Below are 27,653 nucleotides of genomic sequence, written 5' to 3'. Positions count from 1 at the left end.
TAACAAAGACAAACAATATTTAATATATTCTCAATTTGACCATAGACTTTATGCAATAAAAAAGATTGACAATAAACAAATAGTATGCATGCGTGTGTGTGTCAAATACATGGTAGTGTGTAATATTTTCTTTATTGATTTAATGTATCTTTCATGCAATGATTTAAAAAAATATTAGCACTGTGCACTCCTTCTCTATATTCTCTATAAGAGTGGGAAATTTCATACTCCTCCGTTAGCGCAATTTTCGTAAAAAGGGATACAAAGTTTTTGCTTCACGTATTATTATATAGATATTTCAACTATTTTTACGGTTTAATCTTACGTTTTTTACATCACGATTTCATGTACCGACGACTGTCTAAAAACTATAAAACGAATCTGAAAACTACCCACGCAATTTACGTAAGACATAGTTTACTAAGTTCAGGTCTTTGGAATCAGGACCCCGAAACTGCGATACACACGACATCTTGTGGCGGATGCCCCTAAACTTATATTATGTTGTTAAAGCTAAGGCATTTTATCATTGTGTAACTAAGCACAGAAAAAAATATAATAATAATACAAGTCTAAAAAATATATAATACAAGTCTTTATTTTTTATAGATAAATTGATTAAATTTTATTAATTAGTGGTTTCTAAAAATTTACAAAATCCTTCATTAAAAATAAAATATATGATAGGTAATTTCTTACTGTCATCTACAGGAGCATTGAGAAACTAATCGAGGCGAAGCCATCTAGTGGCTGACGCCCGTAAAAATTTTTGCTGAGTGCTTGAGTTTAACTAATTTATCTGTATTATCCATGTTTGGAATACATCAGATATACTTAATATGTCTAATAAATGTCTTTCTTGACATCGACCGACTTGCCAGCTAATTAACGACCGCTTCTTGCCAACAATACCACTAACGCTCCAAAGTTATGATTACTCTAAGATTGTATTACTAACATGGGAATTGGCTTGTATAAATTAGCCCGGTTAGCCGCTAGAGCTAAAGCTAGCTAGGTTAGGCTTTGTGCGGAGGCTGTAGTTGACAGATGCGCAGACAGTTACATTCGATTGTGGAATTACAAAGCGGATGTATGCGGTTTTGTAATAAAGTTAAATGGTGAGTTGAAACAACAAAATTGGGATTGGTTGTTGTTTTTTTTTTTACGGAATTGTATAAAAATTTAACAACCCTTAGAATTTTTTTTGACACCAATGGTTATTAACCGTAAACACCACCTGAAGGTAAACTATAATTGAATTTGAATTTTCATTCAGAAACCCTATTTTTTAATCAAATATAATGTTGCTTCCAGGTGGACAGGCAGGCAGACATACTGTGAATTTAATATAAATGTTAAAGAGCAAGCTCAAGATAGGGTGAAGTGGAGACAATTTGTGAGGTCCCTAAGTACCAGCAGGTGCCCAAGGACTACAGCACACCGTCTGAACGTTAGTGCTATAACGTCTGCCCCACCCTTCGAACTGGAACGCGTGGTTACTTTGCGGCAGATAGGCCCTTGAAGTGCCTACTCGGAAAGGCTTACAATACGCCCTACGATCAGTCGAGCGAGTCAGCGTAGTCAGCTTCTGCGATCTTAGGCAGATCGTCTGAGATGTTTATTGCTTAGACGGGTGAACGAGCTCATGGCGTACGTCAGTACAACGTAAATTGAACGCGAACTTGAAGCACGTTCTGAGTTCTAGAGCACTACGGCCGCCCCACCCCTCAAACTGGAATAGATTACTGCTTCGCATCAGAAATAGTCAGGGTGGTGGTACGAACCCGTGTTGGCTGACAATAGGCCTAACCGCCAGCCTTTACGCTCACACAAATCATAATGTATTTTCTTTCTGTCGTGTTACGACTATGTCAAAGCCGAGTAACCTTTGTGCACATCACTAGAAATGCTCTTTGTTAGTTGAAATAATAGCTCATTGGGCAGAGTTTACGTCACAAAACTAATTAATATGTCACAATAACTAGTTATTTCATTACCGTACAAACTATTACTCACTGTTTATATAATTATTGCTACAGTGCCCTGTTTTTGAAGTGAAAACTTCTTTAGAATCCTTGTGATTTCAAACCGGATACAACGGAAAAAACGACAGGTAAGAGCAGTGGCGTACCTAATGGGGGGCGGTGGGTGCGGTCCGCACCGGGCGGCACTTACCCTGGGGCGGCATTTTAGCATTTACTTTTAGTTGTATAAAGCAATTTATTCATTTCATATTTATTTTCTTTCTTGAATAATAAATGATTATTATGATTATTATAAGTTTAATATTTGATTTATATAAATTATGGTTAACTATATGATTTCGAATATTATTCATCGGTGTATATAAATGCATATTAGTGTAAATTTTGAATTCTAATTCAAGAACAAGGTAATAATTTGATTTTATTGTATTCATTAAAATTCTTTGAATTCGTAAAAGTATCTTTTCGATTTTGTTCGGCAATTTTTCCTAACTAAAATTTTTTAATATCAGTTTATAAATGTCATTTCTTTTGAAAAGTTTATATGATTACTTTGAAGTAATATATCAATATTTTTTTATTCATCATTTTTTCTTTTGAAAAACAGGGCCGGCGGAAGGCGGTCTGCTAGGTCTGCAAAGCATTAGGGCGCCGGCATAAGAACTATCTTTTTCAAACAACAAAATCTAAACGAGACAAAACAAAAATACTGACGAAGTTACAATTTCAGAACTCGCAAATAGATAAATATTCTCAGTCCGTTTTGAAGAATTGTATTTGGATTGATAAATTGCTTAAAAACCATTTTGTTCATTAGCGATTCAATCTTTTAACAGTGAAGAGTGAAACAAATTATTAGGGTGCAAGTGCATTTGGAGAATTTATAATTGTTAAGCATATTGTGTATTACGTATTGTAGATATAGATGTTATTCAGCGAAGTAAAATGACTTTGCCGTTTTCTATACATAATATACTATTTATTTCGACAAGTTATATTTTTATTATATATCCCTAGGATGAAACGAGTAAAAGAAAGCGGTGCGTCATTTAGAAAGAAAAGGGAGGAAATACAGATTAAAAACACTGGAGCACTACTCAAATACATCTTTCATAAGCCAACTTCTAGTTCTTTTAGTATTGTTGCCTTAAATACGGGTGAAGAAGCAGCGCTCGAAGGTGAAAAAACATTATCCAATGTTGTTCAAGAGGAAAGACCTGCTTCACACACTGGCGAAGAAGTAGAAAGTTTATCAAGTCCTGATGAAGAATCTGCTGCACAAATTATTCTGTCTGTTTCTATGAAAGATGTTGGATTATGGCCTAACAAAATTGACGACAATACAAGAGTATTTCTGGTACGTCAAGGTCCCTTTTTAATTCAAAATTTAGACGCTGACTTCAGCGAAGGAATAAAACGTTCTAATAATACAAGCAAAGCCAAAGGTGAAACAAGAAAACTGAGTCGGGACTGGTTTTTTCAAATATTGCCTAATGGCGAAAAGCTCTTAAGATCCTGGATGGTATATTCACCATCGAAGAAAAGTATTTATTGTTTCTGCTGCAAACTGTTTGATAATCTGTGTCAAGCAGGTTTTAATACGGAAAATGGTTTTAACAAATGGTGGAAACTTAGTCCTAAAATTAGTCAACATGAGATTAGTCCGCTGCACTTCCGATCATATTACAAATGGAAAGAATTAGAAATAAGACTTGGAAGTGGAGCAACTATTGACAAACTACAACAATAGAATATTGATAAAGAAATAAAAAAATGGAAGGAAATTCTAACAAGAATACTTGATATAATTAGATTCTTAGCAAAACAAAATTTGTCATTTCGAGGACATCGTGAAAGTGTTCATCAGGAAAACATCGATTTACTGGAAAATAGAGGAAATTTTCTCGAGGTTGTTGACTTATTGGCTAAGTACGACCCAGTATTACGAGAACATGTAGTAAAAATTAAGATGGGTAATAAATATAGTCTCTCTTATTTGTCGCCGAAGATTCAGAACGAATTCATAGGCACAGTCAGAAAAACAATTATGGATCAAATAAAGCAGGCTAAATACTTTTGTATTATATTTGATAGCACTCCTGACATTTCACACAAAGATCAAACCAGTCAAATTATTAGATATGTAGTTATTGAAGGTAGCGAAGTTAAAGTTGTAGAATCGTTTATTGACTTTGTAGAAACTAAAGGAAAAACTGCTGTTGAAATCACAGATATGATTTTAACGAAATAAAAAAATGACGGTTTAGATATAAAAAATTGTAGAGGACAGGCTTATGATAATGCTGCCGTCAGGCATGGCAGGAACGCACAGCGGTGTTCAAACTCGCATTAAAGAAATAAATCCAAATGCAGAATTTGTAGCATGTACAAATCATTCCTTAAACCTGGCTTGTTTGCACGCAGCTTCTACAGCTATCAATTCCATCACATTTTTTGGAACTATCGAACAGTTGTTTTCGTTGTTTTCTTCTTCCACTCATAGATGGAATGTTTTACTTTCGGTCACTGGTTAAGATGTTAAACGTAGTGTAGAAACTCGCTGGAGCGCTATAGCTGCCGCGGTAACTATAGTAAAAAAACATTTTTTTTACATTTTAAGCGCTACGGAAAAATTGACATCTGAAGAAGAAAATAGTAAAACGCGATCAGATGCTGGAGTATTACTCAATTCTATGCAATCTTTTTATTTTCTATGTTACCTTCATTTATTGGAATCCGTTCTTTTGGAAATTAATGACGCTCAAAAATACCTGCAAATAAAGGGGTTAAATGTCCTCCAATTCCACATAAAACTAAATTCTTTGCAAACACATTTAATGGAACAAAGAGATACGCTAGTACAAAACGCTGTTATAGCTGCCAAAATAATTTGTGAAGAGATGGAAATATCGACTGAGCGTCGAGTTAGAAGGAGAAAAAATATGAGTGGGGAAAATTCGCAAGACGTGGGGCTATCCTTAGAAGAAGAACTACGAAGAGAAATGTTTTCATCTATGGACAGAATTATAAAGGAAATAAAAGAACGCTTCGATCAATTGCATGGTCTTGTAAGAAAATATTCGTGTATAATACCGTGTAACCTACTAAATGAAGAATTTGAATGTCAAATAAATGATTTGATCGACATTGATAAAGAACAGTTCCATATCGAAAGAAAAAGGATCCAGGTTTTTATGGCTGTATCTACACTAAAAGAAGAGGTAAAACATTGGAAAAACGGGGAGAAGGGCCCTCTTGACCTGCTAAAATTTATTCAGCAGTATAGGTTGGAAAATTCTGTTCCCAACATTGTAAGTTTGTTAAGAATTTTTTTAACAATTTCAATCAGTGTCGCTAGTTGCGAAAGAAGCTTCTCAAAATTGAAGTTGATAAAAAAATATCTTCGTTCTACAATGAGTCAATCAAGACTACAAAATCTTGCAATATTGTCAATAGAACAAGAAATTACAAATAATATAAATTTTGAGAGCATTATACACGATTTTTCTGGTATGAAAGCTAGAAGAGTAGATATTATATAAATATGTTTACGAGTGCATACAAATAAGTCTAAAAAAATTTACTCTGTGTATTAATTAACATTGATTAAATAACTTAATAATTTATTTATGTGTATTAATTTATAAAAACCACTATTTCATTGACTTATAATAGAAAAGGTGGCAGACTGGAGATCGCCCCGGGCGGCAAAAGTTCTAGGTACGCCACTGGGTAAGAGACACAAATACAAAAATGTGTAGGATGAAGCCAGCAAAGAATGAGACAGAAATATACATACTATTTAATACAGCGCCATCTGTGAGATTTTTTAATACTAACGTGTGTATGAAAGCTCTTGTAGTGAATTTTAATTTAGGATTATACGTGAAATTAAAATATCAATTCACAGAGGGCGCTACCTTACAATTATTTACTAATGACAAAATTTTACATAAACTTAAGACGTTTAGGATAATTGTATTTTAATTTTGGAAGGATTCACTTCTACCACGTGTGAATTGTACACATTTTGTTTTTTTTTTGCTACAGTTATATATGTATTAATGCTACAGTGCCTGAGAGTCATATATTAATGCTACAGTTTTTTACTGGTGGTAGGACCTCTTGTGAGTCCGCACGGGTAGGTACCACCGCCCCGCCTATTTCTGCCGTGAAGCAGTAATGCGTTTCGGTTTGAAGGGTGGGGCAGCCGTTGTGACTATACTGAGATCTTAGAACTATATCTCAAGGCGTGTGGCGCATTTACGTTGTAGATGTCTATGGGCCCCAGTAACCACTTAACACCAGGTGGGCTGTGAGCTCGTCCACGCATTTAAGCAATAAAAAAATAAAAACTTAAAATAAGAAACAGAAAATTCACATTCACTTATACCATTTTTCGCGATACGTTAAAAGTGTCATTTCTAATGGAAAATGTTTGACAGGAGCCTGAATCGTCCTAACGATATTTTCAAGATAAGCTTACATATTATCTTCTATACATACAAGTTCCGAACAACAACATACGGACCGTCGGTCTACCGAGCAATATCACCCGCTCAGTGGAAGATTTTCCCTTTGTCGTCAAACCTCCCCAAAATGGTTATTGATTTGCCAAAATGCTGTGAGGTATTGATACAACTACAGTATATTTCAACCAAGAAGCAGCCATACGTTCTGAGTTGACTAGTGGAGCGGCTGTAGAACTGGTTACTGATGGTAGGACCCCTTGTGAGTCCGCACGGGTAGGTACCACCGCCCCGCCTATTTCTGTCATGAAGCAGTAATGCGTTTCGGTTTGAAGGGTGGGGCAGCCGTTGTAACTTTTTTTTTTTTTTCTCACTCATATCATGATGAACTCATATCTCATGGTTGGTGGCGCATTTACGTTGTAGATGTCTATGGGCTCCAGTAACCACTTAACAGCAGGTGGGCTGTGAGCTCGTCTACCCATCTAAGCAATAAAAAAAAACATATTACAGAAATATACAAAACAATATAATCAATAACCATTAAACACTTTTTATAAGTAAGTTTTGAAATTGTAAATTCATATTAGTCTTCAGGTACACTCGCGGCCGGTCATATTTATCAATAATGCTTACGATCCGCTATCCGGAATACCCGTACCTCTTGGGCTATAAATATTCATTCGAATTTTGACATTGATTGTAGCAGCATCGCGCGGCATGGCTTCATGTCCAAGTGGTTCAGTTTCCTATTCCGAAGACGCATGTATCTATAGCACTTTGAGAAGATTGAATAAAGAATTTATTGGTTCGTTTGCCAGCCAACTAGTATCATGACTAATTCTGCTAGTAAAAATCCAATGATATATAGAAGGATTATCAGGGTGGCGGCGACAATTGAGACACTTTGTATCCACAAGAAATAATATATCTATATATTAATACGTGAAACAAAAACATTGTGCCCCTTTTTACGAAAATTGCGCGGGCGGAGGAATTTGAAATTTCTCACACTTATAGAGAATATAATTAATTAAGTAGAGAAGGAGTGCAGAGTACTAATCTTTTTTTTTTAATTATGCATTAATAATATATTAAATCAATAAAAAAATATTATACACATTACCATGTATTTGATACGCATATATACTCTTTGGTTTATTGTTTAAAGTCTGTGGTCTAATTGAGAATATATTAATATTGCTTATCTTTAATATTATTTGTCTATAGTGTAGTCTTGGTGAAATCTGTGATTATAGAAGTTTAATAATAGTCTTTGACAATAGAACCATAATAATGTTCAAATTTATAATTTAAAACAATTCTGGTTAAGTTTTGACCACTGTGTGACTACTATCTATATATTAATACGTGAAGCAAAAACTTTGTATCCCTTTTTACGAAAATTGCGCGGACGGAGGAGTATGAAATTTTGCACACTTATAGAGAATATAGAGAAGAAGTGCACAATGCTAATATTTTTTTAAAAATAATGCATAAAAGATACATTAAATGAATAAAGAAAACATAACACACACTACATACCATGTATTTGACGCACACACGCATGCATAATATTTATTGTCAAACTTTTGTTCTTGACGTCTGTTGTCAAATAGAGACTAAATATTATTTGTCTTTGTTAATATTTTTTATAGTGTAGTCTTGGCGAAATTTGTGATTATAGAAGTATAATATACAATCATAATACTGCACAGACTTACAATTCCAATTAATTATAGTCGAATTTCGACTACTGCGGGACCTCTAGTTCTCTTTAATACGTATTATACGTTAGGACGGGTAGAATACGAATGAATCAGAAATAATATACTAACCGGTATTTATACAATCATCTTGACCTATTTTAATACAAACTTAATAGGTAATATTAAACATTGTTTTTCTTAATTATTCTGCTGATTATTTACGTACAATTATTATTTAATAATATCTAAATTATATAACATAAATAACATTAAAGGTTTATTGCGCCGGGAGCTGTCAAGCGGAAGGCGCCAATAAAATATTATAAGTATAAAGAAATATGAATCAACTATTTACTCGATTATAAAATTACTAACTACCTACATTATAAAACAATAATAAGTTCTGTATATTGCCTAATCATTAGGATGTACCTGAACTAGTTCATAAATAATGGTTCACTCACATATATTATGTGAGGCCCGAAGTGTTACTCGATAACAGATAACTCATAATTAACCAGTTTTAATCCACAAGACTGGGCTCTGTTAGTGGGAGTTTTATGTTTTGTCATCGATACAGATACCTTTATTTCTGTTATAACAGAGCAGACTAATTAAAAGGCTTCAACAGCAGACCTTAAAACCAGTGCTGGTATTAGCGGTATAATTTCTACAGGGTAAACTTTCGATATAAAATAGATAGCTCGTCTATTCATCTAGATCCTCCTCTTCGCCTGGCTGGTAATTAGGAATTGCTGAGGGCCGTGACTCCTCTATCGCATAATTATTTTTTTTACTGCCCTTGTAGACAGACGAGCATACGGCCCACCTGATGATGAGCGGTTACCGTCGCCCATGGACTTCAGCAATGCCAGGGGCGGAGCCAAGCCACTGCCCACCGCATTTTCTCGCGTAAAATTACTCTTCATCTGCTGCGATACTTGGCTTCGTGAAGAGTATCGTGGAACTTGATGTTCAGAAAAGATCGAGATTGATCTGAACATCTCATGAGATTGCGTCTTCTGGGACGTTTGCCATCTACCTTGCCTGTTACCATCAGATGTTCGAGATTATGACCCTCGTGTATCTAAAAAATTCCATTACCCCACGAAGGAATGCGATGAAATGCTTAGCTCTAATCTAGTGCACCTAAATCAATAGTTAGTAAAATCTTTGTAAATGATCAAATGCACATTAACATATAAAATATCAGGTTCCTTTGCCATAAGAATATAAAAGCAAACTCAACTACTTGTAGAAGAAAAATAAAATTTTCTGCTTAATAAATACGCTAAGGATACCAAGAAAATTAAAGACTTTTTTTCCAACTATAAACAGGACGCGAGCCCGCGGTGAAAAGGCGGAGCAAGGATAATTGGAATGTAAAGAGGAAAACAAATGCTTCACACACCGGCACGAACACAATGAGATACGAATGAATTATCAACAATAATACCCACAAAGAACAGAATGGTGTCTCTCAATTATAATTGAATATTTTTATTAAAGCACTAGCTGACCCGGCAGACTTCTTAGTGTCTCAATCGATAAATAAAAGACCTAAGCTTTTGTATAAAATAAACTTAAAACAAACAAAAGGAATCCGTCCGATGGGGGACACATAAAAGGAAAAACAAAATTGTTATTTTTATTTAATTCCGAGCATTTCATATTTATCTACCTTTTAAACCTTCTCTGGACTTCCACAAATAATTTAAGACCAAAATTAGCCAAATCGGTCAAGCCATTCTCGAGTTTTTGCGAGACTAACGAACAGCAATTCATTTTTATATAGATAGATAGATGTCTGTTGGGATGAAGACAAGTTGATCAAAAACACCAAACGTGTTTTAATAATCGATCCAGATTTAATAATAATAGCAGGGGAACCCAAGCTGGGATTTCGGGATTTACTAAAGCACGGCAGATTAATAATATACAGGGGGATACCTTACCTTACCTTGGGGCACCTTGTACCCGGGTACGTACCTTCACCAAATATTAGCCCCATATAATAATATATGGCCGCCCGTCAAAGATAAAGGATTAGATTAGTAAAAAAAAATTGATCATCAGGAGTTCTCGAGCGCGTCAGATTAAGGTAGGGTGAGTTGATTACACGCTAAAAAGTGTATATACCACTAATCTGTCAATATGAGAGTGACTTAAAGAAAGGGGAAGGCTATAAAGTTGTAAAAAAAAACGTCACCTCGACATACTCGGGCGTGACTAAATTATTATATATTTTAAAGTTAATAAATAATTCAACATCCCGTTTAGTGACACCGTTAAAAATATTGGTGTTATCATTGACCGCAGTTTGTCATGGGGACCACAACTGGTGTCAGTCAGTCGCAAACTATTTTCCTCTGCAGGTTCCTTACGTAGGTTGCGTAATTTTCTTCCAACATCTACTAAAATTGCACTTGCACAGTCTCTGTTACTCCCCATTATTGATTATGCCGACGCCAGCTATCTTGATCTAACCGAGGCCCAGCTAAATAAACTTGAGCGGCTTCAAAATTTTATCAAAAGGTTTATATTTGGTTTACACAAATATGACCACGTCTCTGAGTATCGAGTTAAGCTCAAGTGACTTCCTATTCGTTATCGCCGGAATGTTCATATATTGTCTCTTCTTTACAGTGTCCTGTTTAATTCCTCGTCCCCGCGCTACCTTCAGGTACGTTTTGATTTCCTACATACTGCAAGCTCTCATTCACTCAGGTCATCGGAGAATTTAATGCTGAAGTTTCCGGCTCACGGGACGTCATTTTATGACCATTCCTTTGCGGTTGAAGCTGTCCGTTTATGGAATGCGTTACCCTTAAGCGTCAAACAATCGTCCTCGCCGGAAATTTTCAAGTCCAGATTGAAATCGCACTACTTTGCTTCTATGATATAACTGTATAAGTTCCTACTTCTTTTGTATTTTATCTTGTATATTTTTAGTATTTATTTGTATTTAATCGTATGTAAGTTTATCTTATATGGTATTTATTTTTCACATGTGTATTTAAGTATATATTTTTATGTAAGTTTATTAAGATATAGCACCGTCCGGTTAACTTATTCCTCTGCCTGCAAGGTTGCCTGGAAGAGATCGCTTTCAGCGATAAGGCCGCCGATTTATATACCGACTTTTGTTTTATTACTTTACTGTGTACATATTAAGGTGTTATATAAATAAAGAGTTATTATTATTATTATTATTATTAATTCAAGGTTAACGAAAAATATCAAGCCGAAGTAACAAAACTTCGTCGATAGAGCTTTTATTTGCTTTTTTTATTTGCGTGCTCTTTCCTGAGCTTTTCAATTAATCCAGGTCACCTTACTGGTCGTCTTGTGAGTCCGCATGGATAGGCACCACCACCCTGCCTATTTCTGCAGTGAAGCCGTAATGGGTTTCGGTTTGTAGGGTGGGGCAGCCGTTGTAACTATACTGAGACCTTAGAAATTATATCTCAAGGTAGGCGGCGCATTTACGTTGTAGATGTCTATGGACTCCGGTAACCACTGAACGCCAGGTTGCCGGTGAGTTCGTCCACCCATCTAAGCAGTAAAAAAAAAGAAAAGAAACTCGAATCCAGTTAAATTAACGCTGTATCCCTTTAAATCCAAATCTACGTTTTGCATCTTCCGTTTTTAACTACGGCCGAGATTGCGTCCAAATCCGGCCGGCAATTTTATCCGCGATCCGGTTTCGTCCGGTTAATTCCAGTTAATTCTGGTACGCGCCAGATTATTCAAGGCCGTACCGCTGTAGCTGTGTGAGTACCCTAGAATTTTCATAGCGAAAAAATGTTTCAATCTAAATTCGTTTTTATTCGCTTTGTTTTAAAGATGATATTTATAACAAAATAAAAACTAGTATTGAATACCAATGTTTCATTGGGTGGTAATTTAACACCCTTAGATTAAGGGCTTACCCTGTTATTAATAGAAATAGAATTTATTGATTCAATACCACTAGATTTTTTTAACAAAAAATGTTAATCTCTCAATTATAGTAAAACACAGGGTTCATAGACCCACAACTATGCTAACCAGTTACCAGTATAAGGAATAAATCAAGCAATAAATGATAAATTTAAAAAAGTATAGTATGTCAAAATCTAAAATGTACATCAAATCTTAGGCTACAATAGAGCATGTTTTGCCTTCGTATTAACAGTCAGCTTTAAACATGAGCGAAAGAGGAAAATACCTTTTTAGGTTGCTACACAGTAACCACTTAACACCAGATGGTCTGTGAGCTCGTCCATCCATCTAAGCAATAAAAAATAAAAAATAAAACACAAGTCATCGTGGCCTAAAGGATAAGACATCCGGTGCATTCGTATATAGCGATGCAACGGTGTTCGAATCCCGCAGGCGGGTACCAATTTTTCTAATGAAATACGTACTTAACAATTGTTCAAGATTGACTTCCACGGTGAAGGAATAACATCGTGTAATAAAAATCAAACCCGAAAAATTATAATTTGCATAATTACTGGTGGTAGGACCTCTTGTGAGTCCGCACGGGTAGGTACCATCGCCCCGCCTATTTCTGCCGTGAAGCAGTAATGCGTTTCGGTTTGAAGGGTGGGGCAGCCGTTGTAACTATACTGAGACCTTAGAACTTATATCTCAAGGTGTGTGGCGCATGTACGTTGTAGATGTCTATGGGTTCCAGTAACCACTTAACACCAGGTGGGCTGGGAGCTCGTCCACACATCTAGGCAATAAAAAAAAAACACGAGTTCATTGGTCGACTCGTGTTAGAGTTCATAGACATCACAATTTGACTGTCACCACCCAGTTTGAGAAGTAGTTATGAAGTCACAATTGCATAATATTGTGGTTGTCCCAGCCCTCTTTTTTTTTTTTTTTTTTTCCCTACCTAAGCTGTGAGCCTTGAGAGGCTATGTCAGCGTAACCCTAACTTTTGTAGGTGAGCTCACGGGGCTCAAACCTGATGACGTTGCTAACACGAACCCTAGCAAGAGTCGTGCTTCGCAGAATCTACCACCGGATCGGAAACGTGACCCACTGAGAAGATCCGGCGAGAAACTCAGTGGGCTGTGTCTGAGAGTTAATTTACTCGTCGAGCCCTTCGTCGCAAGCGACGGGTTCGACGAGAACGGTGACCGGTGCTTGAATTACCTAAAAGCACCGTTAGTGGATCGGGCGGATCCGAGATGACGTGTTTTGGGCGACGTCGACTGCTTTCCATTCTGTCCGCAGGATCGGGAATGTAGTTACCGGCGGCCACGATGAGAGGGTTCTCGTGTCGTGCCGCTTTATCGAAGTGGCGCATGGACGCCGACTGCAGATACTTACTGATGGACTCTAAGTCCAGGTCGTCATGGAGGTCGACGTTCCTGACGAACCACGGGGCTCCGACGGCTATCCTGCAAAAACGGGATTGAATAATTTGGAATGACTTTAAGTGAGTGCGGGCCGCGTGAGCGAACACTACACTTGCATAGGTCATGACGGGGCGTATGCAAGTTTTGTAGAGTGTCACCTTATTTCTAAGGGACATTTTACTTCGCCTACATATCATCGGGTAGAGACGTCCTAGAATGAAGGCGGCACGATCGCGTACCGTCTTGATGTGGGGGCGGAATGTCATCCTACTGTCGAGGGTGACGCCTAAATATTTGACCTTCGGGGCCCACAGTATGGGCTGGTCGAACATCGTGATTGGGCGAACGGCGGGGGCGGGGGTATTGACGCGCCTAGTCGGGAGGGGGATGCTCAGCGTGGTGTTCGGAGGGCGACCCCTTTTGAAGAGCACCGCTGTGCTTTTCGTGGGGTTAATGTCGATGCGCCACTTCCGGAACCACTGTCCCATGGTGGTAGCTGCGGTCTGAAGTCGTCGATGAAGCAACGCCTTCTTCCTACACGAGTAGTAGATGGCGGTGTCATCGGCGAAGAGCGCCAGATGGGTCTCCGGAGACAGGGGTATATCGTTGATATACAAACTGAATAGTAACGGGGAGAGGGCGGAGCCTTGCGGGACTCCGGCTGTGACGTGACGGGGCCGGGAACGCGTTCCCTCGACTCGATATCGGAACGAACGGTTCGACAAGTAGTCTCGTATGATGAGCACGAGTCTGTCTGGCACTCCCATGTTATACAGTTTGAATATCAAACCGTTGTGCCAGACTTTGTCGAACGCCTTCGCTATATCGAAGAAGAGGGCTCCTGTCGGAATGGGTTTCCGCCTGTTCAGCCCTAGTAAGATGTGCTCCGTGAGGCGGTGCACTTGATGGACGCACGAGTGTCTGGCGCGGAATCCAAACTGCTCGTCTATAAGAATTTTATTCGCGGATACGAAATCCCAGAGGCGTTTACGAAGGAGCCGTTCGTATAATTTGCCTATCGCCGGGAGGAGACTGATGGGGCGGTAACTCGCGGTTTCGTTATTCGGTTTGCCCGGCTTGTGTATGCCGATAACGTCCGCTTCTTTCCACGCCGCGGGAAAGATGCAGTTCGTCATAGCAGCATTTAATATCGTGGCCAACATCGTTATCAGTTGGGCTGGTAACAGTTTTAGCGCGCGGTTGCGGATGCCGTCGGAGCCGGGAGCTTTCCGTGGTTGTAGGCTATCGATCGCCTCCTTAACCTCGGAAGTGGTAATGGGGGGTAACGCGTCCGAGGGCGGCAGGGAAGCTCTGCGCTCGACCTCCCTGTCGACGAACTCGGTGTGTTCGGGGTCCGCGTGTTGAGTGCTGGTGGTGCACTGTTCTTGCAGTGCATCGGCCAGCAACTCTGCCTTGTCATCGTCATCGTAAGCCGGTGGTTGGCCTGAGGAGCGTACGAGAGGCGGCATAGTGACGATAGTTTCGGACTTGAGGGTCCTAGCTAGTCGCCAGTATGCTTGGTGAGTGGGCGCGAGTTCTTTTAAATAACTATCCCAGTTTTCGTTTCGGGCGTCGCTCAAGCGGGATTTGACCTCCCGCTGTAAGCGACGCATCCGAGTCCGGTTTGAATCCGTGGGATATCGATCGTAGGCCCGGATTGCCGCGTTCCTAACTCTTACGAGGTCCCTAAGATCGGGGGAAAGTCTGATGCGGTGGAAGCTATCCTCCACATCGACTTGCTTTGAAGATCTTGTGATCGCCGTCGAGACGTGATCAGTGAAGATGTTTATGGATTCGACGGTGTCCTCGGGGGATGGAGTTGAATCCGGGCCGCAAGGGAGGATTGGTGGAGCGGTGTCAGCTAAGCACGTGCCTAGCTTCTTCCAATCCACCATGGTCCTCGTATCTGGTTCGCGGTTGAGGGGGCGACCGAGCTGCATGACGACAGGTCGGTGGTCTGAGTCGAGTTCTGACATTGCCTCGATGGAGCGCAAGCGCAGAGTTACGTTCCTCAGCAGTGCCAGATCTATTGTGCTCGGACGACGCGCGGCGTTGTACGGATAGCACGTGGGGGTCGGGGGGTTGAATATTTCGAATGTGAGGTCGTCTATGAACGCGTCGAGACGCCTACCGTTCACATTCGTGCGATGGCAGTTCCACCTAGTGTGGTGGCAATTTAAATCGCCTGCCAGAATGACCGCGTCCCCCATACCGAGCAGTGTCTCGAGGTCACTGCTCAGGAGGGGTTTGTCAGGAGGGAGATATACGGATGCGATGACGATCGGCTGGTGTCCCGTCAGCGCGATGCGGCACACTGACGCCTCGATATGTAAGAGCGAGGGAGTATCGAGAGGGACGCAGTGCAGGGCCCTCCTATAGTAAATGACAGTCCCGCCCTTGCGGGTGGAGAGTCTGTCATTCCTAACCATGACGTAACTCCTGCACCAGAAGGATGTCGATGAGATTGTCACGTAGAAACTCATAAACCTGGTCGCGCTGACGCGCGAGTCCGTTAGCATTGTAGAATGCTAACTTCAAAGAATGGGGTTTTAATCTCGCGTTGCACGCCATTGATTACCGGTAATCAAACCAGCGTGCGCTGGACGGACTCGATGACGTCGATGTATTCGAACGTCGCGTTTAGGCGGTCTTCGGCCGTGACCGCTCTGCGCATGGCGTCGGCGAATGCACGCATGCGGTCAATGTTTATCGCGGCGATGTAGTCGCGAATAATTGTAAAGTCGTTTGAGTGCGCGGGGCCGGGGCGAGGCGCGGGACCGGGCGCGGGCGCGGGGGCGGGGCGCGGCGCGAGTAGAGGTTGCGGCGCGTACCGCGGTTGGGGTGCCGATGTCGTTCCTGCCTTCGTGAACGGCAACGGTTTCGCCCACGCGGAGACGGTGGGCACCGGAGCCGGTACGAAAGCCGGTTTCGGCGCGCGGGGCGCCGAAGTCTTTGGGCCAGCGGTTTTAGGGGGCGCGTTTACCGGGCGCTTCCGTGGAGCCTTGGGGCATCCACGGTAGTTGGCCGTGTGTCCCTGCTTGCGGCAGAGTACACAGCTCGGCGGCTCCGTCGCTGTCTCCTTTACGCGCGAGCAATCGGTGGTCGCGTGATCGTCTAAGCACTTCACGCAACGCGGTCGCGCGTTACAGTTACGCGCGGAGTGGCCATAGAGTTGGCAACGGTGGCACTGCCCGGGAGTGCCGCGTTTGTAGGAGGCCTCTACGGTGACCCCCGATAGGCCGCACACGGTGCGGAGACATGAGGCAATTTTCTTGCCCTCCGGTGTGGCTTCTAGTGCTACGAGCACCATATCATACGCGAATTTGTCGCGCCCGCTGTGCATCCGGTGCACACTTATGACGGGGTAGGACTGACCTACCAGGTCATTCTTAATTTGCTCGACGTCGAGCTCTTTTGGGACTCCGCGTATTACGACGCGGAGTTCACGCTCCTCCTGGAGCGCATAGGTATGATAACCTATGCGTTCCTTGCGGAGGTATGCGGTCAACGACCTATGGTCGTCGGATGTTTCTACCTTGATCTGAATTCCATGCGGGATATTCCTCGCATGGACGACATTGATCTTTTGGGCCTTAAGGGCCAGGGACACGCGATCCCACGACGATTTTTCCCGCAGGATGACCGGCGGCGGCGCGGGAACTTTACGGACGGGCGCGGGCCCGGGGCGCGGCGACGGGGTTTCGCGGCGAGGGGAGTCCGGGGTTATGACGGTCTTCGGCCGCGAGGCGTTCGCGGCCTTGGGTTGTTTGGGCGCCGTGGGCGGATCCACAGCGCGGGCGCGTTTTTTGCCGCGCGCGACGGTGGTGAACCCATCCGAGGGTCCGGGTTCCGGGCTGGCGGCCGACTCGAACTCCATCTCCGACTCGGAGTCGGAGCCGGAGCTCGATGCCGCGCAAGACGCGATCGACGCGGGCGCGGCGGTGGGGGGCGACATCGGCGAGTCCCGGAGTGCCGGCGCGGGGGGCGATAGTGGCGAGTCGCGGAGTGCCGGCGCGTCAAGGCCGGCCTTGTAGGCTTCGAATTGTACGATGATGTCCGGACAAAGGTCGCGGACGAACTTAAAAAAGAGCGTGCCGTTGGCGTCACTCATGGTGATTGTGCCCGGGGGGGGCGTCCCCGGGACTTAAGCAAACTCGCCGAAAGGCGAGTCCCCTGAGTGGGAGTTATACCCCCTGCGCTGTACTTGCCAGCAGTGATTTGCAGGGGGGGGATGCCTATGCCGTGAAAACGGCAGTCAGCTGGGATTGGGGTGGAGAGTTTTGGTAGGTAGGGCCCCACTGGGTTGTGAGTGCCACAACAAGCGGTGATCGCAGTGGGGGTTAGTCTCGAAAGAGACTGTTTTTTAAAATGATAGATAAATAAATTTAATAATGACAATGAATTGGATGTTTTGGTGATAATATGAAATTGTCGTTTTCGATTGCAGAACTACGAACTCGAAATACGCTTTTCTGATTCAAGGTCGCGATGCCAGCGACAGAGCGTCCGGAATGCAAAACAAAGTCGCGATCAAAGCGACAACGACGATGTCGTGCAAACTAGACACACAATCGCGACAGCAGCGACAATTTTTCAGGAAAACGCGTCCGGGCTCAACAGCGTTGCGATCGGAACTGTGACCCAGCCCTCAATCTGAAGCCATGATCACTTAACGGCAGATATAGCTAGGATAGTGGTACTTATCACTATCCTAGCTAGCTAGCATCACTTGATACGGGTAGACCTGGTATCTAACCCAAACATCAAACCGCTGAGTTTTTCGCCGGATCTTCTCAACAGGTCCGATTCCGATCCGGTAGTAGATTTATTCACGAAGTAACTACTCTTGAGTTGTTAGGTCTACTTTGGAGGTGCTCGGGTAGCTGTTAGCAAATCCCATCCATTTGCTCGCTCACCTGTCCTGATAAAACGCGAAATATCTTCGGACCAACAGTAAGTCTGCCTTCGTATAAGAAACGGGCGGCTTTAGGCCAAGACGCCCTCGCAAACTACCTCAAAATACCTCACCAATTGATGCCTTAGGGTACAAAGGTGAAATACTAAATTCCAGTTGCGCCAGATTAGCAAATATTTCCGTAATGTTTTCATAGTTTTCAACGAGAACTGTCCTAGCTACGAACTGAAGTCCCCTTGGACGGTGCATTTTAGAAGATAACATGAACGAACAATGAAATCAACAAAAACTTACCTTGGTCGAAATGGGTTTTACATTTAAATTAGTGTCAGGTGTTTCTATTTTTGTTTTTCTTTTTACATTATGTTCTGTTTTTATTGTTTGTTATCTTGTATATTTTATTTAGTGCATAACAGGATGGGTGGATAGGTCTCCTACGCAACTACACGCTAGAGTAACACTGATATGAGGCCGTCAGCGCAAAAGTGGCCTAAGCTTACCATAGTTAGTATGGAGATAATGAGGTTCGAATTTACCTTTACAATACTTCGTAGGCTACAATACTTCGTATCTATGGATGAAACTAAGGATAGGTCGAATTTGCATCAAAATTTATTATGTTTTAAATAACTTGCAATACACAAGCACGAATAGGAATGGTGGGTTAGACCACTTTTGGGCTGACTGTCTCATATAGCCTCTCATCATCAGCTTAGGTAGGAAAAGAAGAAGGTCTCCTACGAGATGGATAAACGACTTGTTGAGGTCCCAAAATCCCCGCAACAAGCAACGCTGCATCGGCTATGATCACGCATCTTGGAAGTGGCCTATATCTAGCAACGGAAGTCTGTGGCGTGATGATAACATAACATAAAATCTAATACCTCCTCCTTTCATCGTGTGCTGAGGGTCGTGACCTTTACGGAGCGCTTCAGACTATGTTCCTCCATTCCTGTCCTCTGCGCAGCGGATAGCGACATTGATGTTGGGTTCCAGTGTCGTCTTAATTTGAACGGAGCGCATGGGACTGCGCCCCTTTAGCTTTTTTCCTTCGACTTTGTAGGTAATGAGTAGTTTTTCGAGATTGTCACCCTTCTTCCTGGTAACGTGACCGAAAAACTCGAAAATCCTATGCAGGCTGGTAGTGATTGAAATACTTGTGGTTGAAATCTAGATCTAATAACTAAAACGATATTATCAATGTACTTTGACTGGACGTTTATTTACCTTAATGCTACATAGCTATTAAATATATTAACGGCCGTCTGGTGTAGTGGTAAGTGACATGGTCACTACACAAGGAGGTCGCGCGTTCGAATCCCGCCATGGGAAGATATTTGTGTGATAAATATAAAAATGTATTTTCCAGGGTTATGGATGCATATTAAATATGTGTATGTGTGTAATAAAAATCTTACATTTATTTCCGTTATCTGGTACCTGTAACACAAGTTCTTTACGAACTTATCACGGGACCAGTTAACGTGGCGTGATTGTTAGTAAATAAAAAATAAATACCTAAATAAATAAAATATCTAAATATCTGGATTGAACAATTAATGTAATAATGTGAAAAAATTATCTTGTTTAATCTATACAAATAAATAAAATTGGAGTGTCTGTTTGTAATAATAAAATAATCACTTATTACTAAATGCGTAAGTATATATACACAGTACATAAACCAAAGTACCTTTTATTATTATTTTGTCTGTCTGTCTGTCAATTTGTTCCGGCTAATCTCGGACCGATTTTGATGAGACTTTCACTAGTAGGTAGCTGATGATATAAGGAGTAACTTAGGCTACTTTTTAAAGACTAGCTTCGCCCCGTGGCGTCACCATAATATCGCGGGACTCAACTATCAATCATAAAAATTAATGTTTCCGAAGCGAAGCGAGAGCGGTTGACGAGTTATGTACCACTGTCTGACTCAATAATGACTCGATACAATGCAACCTTACTACACATGCATGATAAGCTAACTTCAGCCGGTACAAATTGTGACGCCAATTAATTGTTCTGGACTAATAGTGTTCATCAAGGTGTATTAGAAAGAACTGCAGCTAGCATCGCGGGACTCAGCTAGTATGATATAAGATCAGTCAAACGTCTCCCGAAATATGTATGTATAATGCGATTTTGCATGTACATCTTGGCGCATAATATCCCCTACACGACGTGTGTTTCAAATTACCTTGGCACCCGTTTTATAAAAATATCCCTCATTTTTCTTGTCTCCATCATACACAAGCAGAGGATAATATTAAGATTGAGACGCTGAGTTTAACGTTTGTGCAAAACATTTTATGAAAGATAATAAAAGAGAAATTCGTATAAGGTAAGCTGCGGAAATGTTTTTGTCATTATTTTTTTTATTACTTTATGTCAATCTCTTGGTATAAATTTACTATTTAGCAAGCTATTTAATAAGTTTGGAGTTGGTTTTTAGTGTCTGTTATTTTGTAATTAACTGTGGCATAACGTATAATTTTTTTTTTTATTGCTTATATGGGTGGACGAGCTCACAGCCCACCTGGTGTTAAGTGGTTACTGGAGCCCATAGACATCTACAACGTAAATGCGCCACCCACCTCGAGATATAAGTTCTAAGGTCTCAGTATAGTTACAACGGCTACCCCACCCTTCGAACCGAAACGCATTACTGCTTCACGGCGGAAATAGGCGAAGTGGTGGTACCTACCCGTGCGGACTCCCAAGAGGTCGTACCACCAGTGATTACGCAAATTATAATTTTGCGGGTTTGATTTTTATTACACGATGTTATTCCTTCACAGTGGAAGTCAATCGTGAACATTTGTTGAGTACGTATTTCATTAGAAAAATTGGTAAAAATTTAGTAAGAATATTCCAATTTACAATTTGGATATTGAAGAAGCAATGTTATCAAAGATTAAATCTATACTAGTGTTCCCCCAGTAGAAATTCGACTATAATTAACTGAAATTATAAGTTTGAACGTTATTATGGTTCTACTCGTATTGTCAAAGACTATACTTTTATAATCAAAGATTTCGCCAAGACTAACACTATAGACAAATATTAATAATTTAAAAAAAAAAACATTCTGCACTCCTTCTCTATATTCTCTATAAGTGTGGGAAATTTCATACTCCTCCGTCCGCACAATTTTCGTAAAAAGGGATACAAAGTTTTTGCTTCACATATTAATATATAGATTATTCCTTTGGTTATGTTCTACTTTATTAATATAATAAATATCATAGTTCCTACGTATTGATCCCAGTTTTCTTAATTATCTAATAGTGACACCTCCACATTTTCATCAATCAAAACTCTTACATGTCGATAGAAAAATCACTTAACTTTTATAATAATAAAGATACGGCTCGAAGAATATTTTTTTAGTTTCAATTAGAGTTGTAAATTTTATATTGTTTTTAAAGTAGTCTACTAGAGGCCCCGTTCTTTATTTTAATATCAAACAATTTCTATAGCTCTGACGATAACTACTCAACCATTCCATTAAATAGTTTATCGTTTTTTTAACGATCTAAATATTCTGATAGTTTAGAATGCTGATGATTCGCAATCAACACTTTTATAACAATGTACATAAATTTAAAGAAAATACCTCTCTCAACAAGATAAATAAATCTTACAAAGCAAGAGAAATAACTTTTGAAATTGCAACGCATTTCCATTAGTAGGAGCTATTTTTTCATTATTTTATATAATTTTCATAAATACTGAGTGCACCGCCTCACGGAGCATTTTAATAGGGCTAAATAGGCGTAAACAAATCCCGACCGGCGCCCTCTTCTTCGATATCGCGAAGGCGTTCGACAAAGTCTGGCACAACGGTTTGATTTACAAACTGTACAACATGGGAGTGCCAGACAGGCTCGTGTTCATCATACGAGACTTCTTGTCGAACCGTTCGTTTCGATATCGAGTAGAGGGAACTCGCTCTCGCCCCCGTCATCTGACTGCCGGAGTCTCGCAAGGGTCCCCGCTCTCCGCGTTATTATTTAGTTTGTATATCAATGATATACCCCGGCCTCTGCAGACCCATCTAGCGCTCTTCGTCGAAGACACGGCTATCTAATACTCGTGTAGGAAAAAGTCGCTATTGCACTCCAGATCGCAGTAACCATCATGGGACAGTGGTTCCGGAAGTGGCGCATTGACATCGATCCCATGAAAAGCACAGCGGGGCTCTTCAAAAGGGGTCGCCCTCCGAACACCACTTCGAGCATCCCACTGCCTAATAGGCGCGCAAACACCTTCACCGTGAGCCCCATCACTCTCTTTGGCCAACCCATACCGTGGGCCTCGAAGGTCAAATACCTAGGCGTCACCCTCGACAGAGGGATGACATTCCGTCCCCATATCAAAACGGTACGCGACCGTGCCGCCTTCAATATATTAGGACGTCTCTACCCTATGATTTGCAAGCGAAGCAAACTGTCCCTCCGTAATAAGGTAACTCTCTACAAAACTTGCATACGCCCCGTCATGACCTATGCAAATGTAGTGTTCGCCCACGCGGCCCGCACTAACTTGAAACCCCTTCAGGTTATTTAATCCCGATTCTGCAGGATAGCCGTTGAAGCACCATGGTTCCTCAGGAACGTGGATCTCCATGATGACCTGGAACTTGACTCAATCAGTAAGTATCTACAGTCGGCATCATTGCGCCATTTTGAGAAGGCGGCACGACATGAGAAACCTCTTGTCGTGGCCGCTGGAAACTACATACCCGATCCTGTAGACGGAATAGTAAACAGTCGACGTCGCCCTAAGCACGTCATTACGGATCCTCCCGATCCATTAACGGTACTTTTAGGTTTACCACAAGCACCGGCCACCGTCCTCGTCGAACCCGTCGCTTGCGACGAAGGGCTCGACGAGCGAATTAACCCACACACACAGCCCCCTGAGTTTCTCGCCGGATCTTCTCAGTGGGTCGCGTTTCCGATCCGGTGGTAGATTCTGCGAAGCACTACTTTTGCTAGGGCCAGTATTAGCATCACTCCGGTTTGAGCCCCGTGAGTTCACCTACTAGTTTAGGTTACGCTGAAATAGCCTCTCAAGGCTATTAGATTAGGTAAGAAAAAAAAACTAACAACTGACTGAAAATCTGAAAATTATGATCTTTTTTAAATACAAACTACTCTGTGAATGCTCTGTGTGGGCATAAAAATAATCCATATACTTTTAAATGAATTTCACGTTACAGCTTCATCAACTCTGTACAAATTATGTACATAATATTATCTTAAGTTTATCTTCTAACATTCTCAGGTGTTACGGGAACATTGTACGGAAGAATTCACAGGAGTAATTTTTTTTCTCGCGTCTGTTGTAACGACCCGATGAAAGCGGTCGTCTCCTTCGATAAGTACGTCCCAGTGAGTTTACGGCCTTATTATTTTATCGCAGACAACGTTTGCCTTCATAAAATTGATGCAGAAAATAGAATAGATAAAGAACCTTAAGATGCAGGATTTTACAGAGCGTTTACAGCCTCCGAACGTGACAAAGCATAAGATGTCTCTTCGGATCCGTCTGGAGACTTATTTCGTGAAACGCCAATATTAGTTTTGATTAATAAATTTCGTGTAATTTCTGTAGTATTGTGAACCCATAAAAATAGGTACCACTATTTAACCTATTCCGATAAATGCCATGCATCTAATTGAAGGGTCGGATTTTGATCTCATATCCCAAACAACGGTGGCTTTCGCGTTAATTCATCAATTAAACTCAGGTAACCAATTAAAATAAGATAGATCGATGGAATGTCGATAATCCCATTCTCGCGGATCGTTTGGAACCTCTGGGAGGTTCCGGAGGGACTTCGGACCTCTGCATTTTGTACCGTATGTTCCATGGGGAGTGCTCTGAGGAATTATTTGAGATGATACCATCATCTCGTTTTTACCATTGTATCGCTCGCCACCGGAGTAGATTTCATCCATACTACCTGGAGCCGCTGCGTTCATCCACAGCGCGTTTCCAGCGATCATTCGGCTTTGAAATGAGCTCTCCTCCATGGTGTTTGCCGAGCGCTATGACATGTTCTTCTTCAAACAAGGCTTGTGGAGAGTATTAAGCGGTAGACAGTGGCTTGGCTTTGCCCCTGGCATTGCAGACGTCACTTATTGTGGCATTGCCGTATGCTCGTCTGCCTGTTCGGGCAATAAAATAAAAGATCAGTGTGCTTAGTGCGACTTTTTTAACGTTCTCGATAGCGTAAAAGTTAACCCAATTTTGTATGCAGTTGGAACAGCGCCCCTAGCGGCAAACGTAGGCAAACGATCACATACGAATATGAGCTAACTTTTACGCTATCGAGAACGTTACAAAAACTCGCACTAAGCACACTGTTCGCTAAGCGATTTAGTACTATATAATAAGTTTGGGTCTTACACCGTTTAACATATTGACAAAAAGCACTATGTAAAGGACACGTAACCAGCGTGTTACACAATAATTATTTCATACTAGCTGACCCGGTAGACTTCGTAGTGCATTCCGATAGAGGCACCCGTCACGTGCGGACGTGCTCATTGTCCACTCGATCGCCCGGTCTTTGTTCGCCCGGCTTTTGTTAGCCCGGCCATTGTTCGCGCGGCCTGTGTTCGTGATACATCTGCCGACCAAGTGTGTTTCCTGGAAGCTTTTATTTGTTTTGTTTTAGTTATTTTTGTGTTCGTGGAACATTTGCCGACAAAGTGTTTTCCTGCAAGTATTTATTTGTTTTGTTTCTTTTTGTAATTTCTGTTTTGTTGAGCTTTTTCTTTGTCCTGTAGTAATCGCGCCGCATTGCCACCTGTGTTCAATAGAACCGCTCAGGTCCGAGAAGTTGGGGCCTCGCCGCAAGGCGAGTGTTTTCAAGACCCGGGGCCGCCCCACCTGGGTACTCAGCGATCATGGACGCTGTATTCGCGGAATTCCTCCGACTTCGCCACCCACAGCTCGCCTCAGAGTTTCTGGCCTTCAAGGCCAATCACACTGCGAGCCCTCTCGAGGACTTCGCCGCGCTCGCTGCTCCTGCGTCGCCTGTACCTGCGTGCAGAGCTTCTGCATTGAGCACCGCAGCCTCTGTCGTGCCTGCCGCTCCCGTGTCGCCTATACTGGCGAGAAAAGCTGCTGCGTCGTCCGCCGTGACCATCGTTTCAGCTGAGCGATCATCCGCGGCCTCCGTCGCGCCCTCTAAAACACCTACACTTGCTCGTAGGTCGCCTGCACCCGCCTCCTCGTGCTCCGACTCTGACTCGGACATGGAGGTCGACCTCGCCCCCGCCTCATCGACGGATGGATTCACCCTGGTACAGAAGGGTAAGAAGCGTGCCGCGGAGTCTCGAGCTCCCGCGGCCGCTAAAATTAGCAAAGCCGTGAACGCGTCGCGCCCCCGCCCTCAGACTCCCGTTGCGCCCCCAGCCCGTGCCACTCCGTCGCCGCGTCCGGTGTCACAAAATAAAACCCAGACCCCTCCCCCGGTTATCCTTCAGGAGAAGGCAGCTTGGGATCGAGTTTGCCTGGCCCTTAAGGCCAAAAATATAAATTTCACGAATGCCCGTAACCTCGCGAACGGCATTCAAATTAAGGTTCAAACACCCGACGACCATAGGGCCCTCTCTTCTTACCTCCGTAAGGAACGTATAAGTTTCCATACTTATACGCTCCAGGAGGAGCGCGAACTCCGCGTTGTAATACGCGGAATCCCTAAAGAGTTAGATGTAGAGCTCGTCAAGGCCGATCTGTTAGAACAGGGCTTTCCAGTGAATTCTGTGCACCGTATGCACACCGGTCGCGGTAGGGAGCCATATAATATGGTTCTAGTCACCCTCCAGCCTACCCCCGAGGGTAAGAAAATCTTCAACACACAGACCGTCTGTAGGCTCTCCGGTATCGCCATCGAAGCCCCCCATAAAAAAGGCACTCCTAGCCAGTGCCATAACTGTCAATTGTACGGGCACTCTTCCCGTAACTGTCACGCGCGCCCCCGATGTGTTAAGTGTTTGGGCGATCACGCCACGGCCCTCTGCGCTCGCGACCAAATAACCGCGACGGAACCGCATAGCTGCGTCCTTTGTCGAACACAGGGTCACCCCGCGAATTACCGTGGTTGCCCCCGAGCCCCTAAAATAAATCGCCGCGTCGCCCGCCAAAACCGCCTCCGAGCTTCCGGCCCAGACATCAAAGCCTCGGCACCCTCTGCGTCGCAGGCTAAGCCAGCGTTCGTTCCGGCGGCGGTGCCCAGTGTCTCGGCCTGGGCAAAACCGCTGCCGTACACGAACACGGCTACAACTCCCTCCTCCGCGATTCGGCCCGCCCCCGCGACTCGTCCCTCTCCCGCGACTTGCCCTCCGACCGCGTCCGAAAATCTCGCTTTAGCGATCGACTTCTTTCAGTCGATCAACTTTGAGCGCGTTAACGCTTTGGGCGACGCCATTCGCGCTGCCTCCACTGCACAACACTTTATCGCCGTTGTGCAGGAATACGCCGACGTATACGCGTCATTAAATACGTACGTCCTCCCCTCACTCCGCCGGTAATCAATGGCGTATATAAGTAGAATAAAGCCCCTATCCGTAACGATAGGATTTTTTAACGCTTACAGTCTCGCAAATCAACGTGATCAGGTTTCTGACTTTTTGCGTGACCATCAAATTGATATCTTTTTAGTGCAGGAGACCCTACTTAAGCCCGCGCGCCGTGACCCTAAAATCGCGAACTATAACATGGTCAGGAACGACAGGCTCTCTGCCCGTGGTGGTGGTACCGTCATTTACTATAGAAGAGCCCTGCATTGCGTCCCGCTCGATCCTCCCGCGCTCGCTAATATCGAAGCATCAGTGTGCCGAATCTCACTGACGGGACACGCGCCGATCGTTATCGCGTCCGTTTATCTTCCACCGGATAAGATCGTTCTAAGCAGTGATATCGAGGCACTGCTCGGTATGGGGAGCTCTGTCATTCTGGCGGGCGACCTAAATTGTAAACACATCAGGTGGAACTCACACACCACAACCCCGAATGGCAGGCGGCTTGACGCGTTAGTCGATGATCTCGCCTTCGATATCGTCGCTCCGCTAACCCCGACTCACTACCCGCTAAATATCGCGCATCGCCCGGATATACTCGACATAGCGTTATTAAAAAACGTAACTCTGCGCTTACACTCGATCGAAGTAGTTTCAGAGTTAGATTCAGACCACCGTCCC

The 27,653-nt window shown here is 42.6% G+C and overlaps 2 protein-coding genes across 2 annotated transcripts in view; one reads left to right on the top strand and one right to left on the bottom strand.

Moving 5' to 3' along the window:
* LOC114243371 (cell adhesion molecule Dscam2) overlaps nt 1–27,653 on the bottom strand; it is a 160,063-nt gene that overhangs the window by 75,187 nt on the left and 57,223 nt on the right. The window lies entirely within an intron of this gene.
* LOC114249173 (uncharacterized) lies at nt 17,149–17,554 on the top strand. Its single transcript, XM_028182652.2, has one exon. The coding sequence runs from the start codon at nt 17,159–17,161 to the stop codon at nt 17,552–17,554; it is 396 nt and encodes a 131-aa protein (XP_028038453.2). The 5' UTR covers nt 17,149–17,158.

This window comes from Bombyx mandarina, chromosome 28 (assembly GCF_030267445.1).
Source record: "Bombyx mandarina strain Sakado chromosome 28, ASM3026744v2".
NCBI classification, from domain to species: domain Eukaryota; kingdom Metazoa; phylum Arthropoda; class Insecta; order Lepidoptera; family Bombycidae; genus Bombyx; species Bombyx mandarina.
The sequence above is the reverse complement of the archived record's forward strand: the minus strand, read 5'-3'. Positions and strand labels throughout refer to the sequence as shown.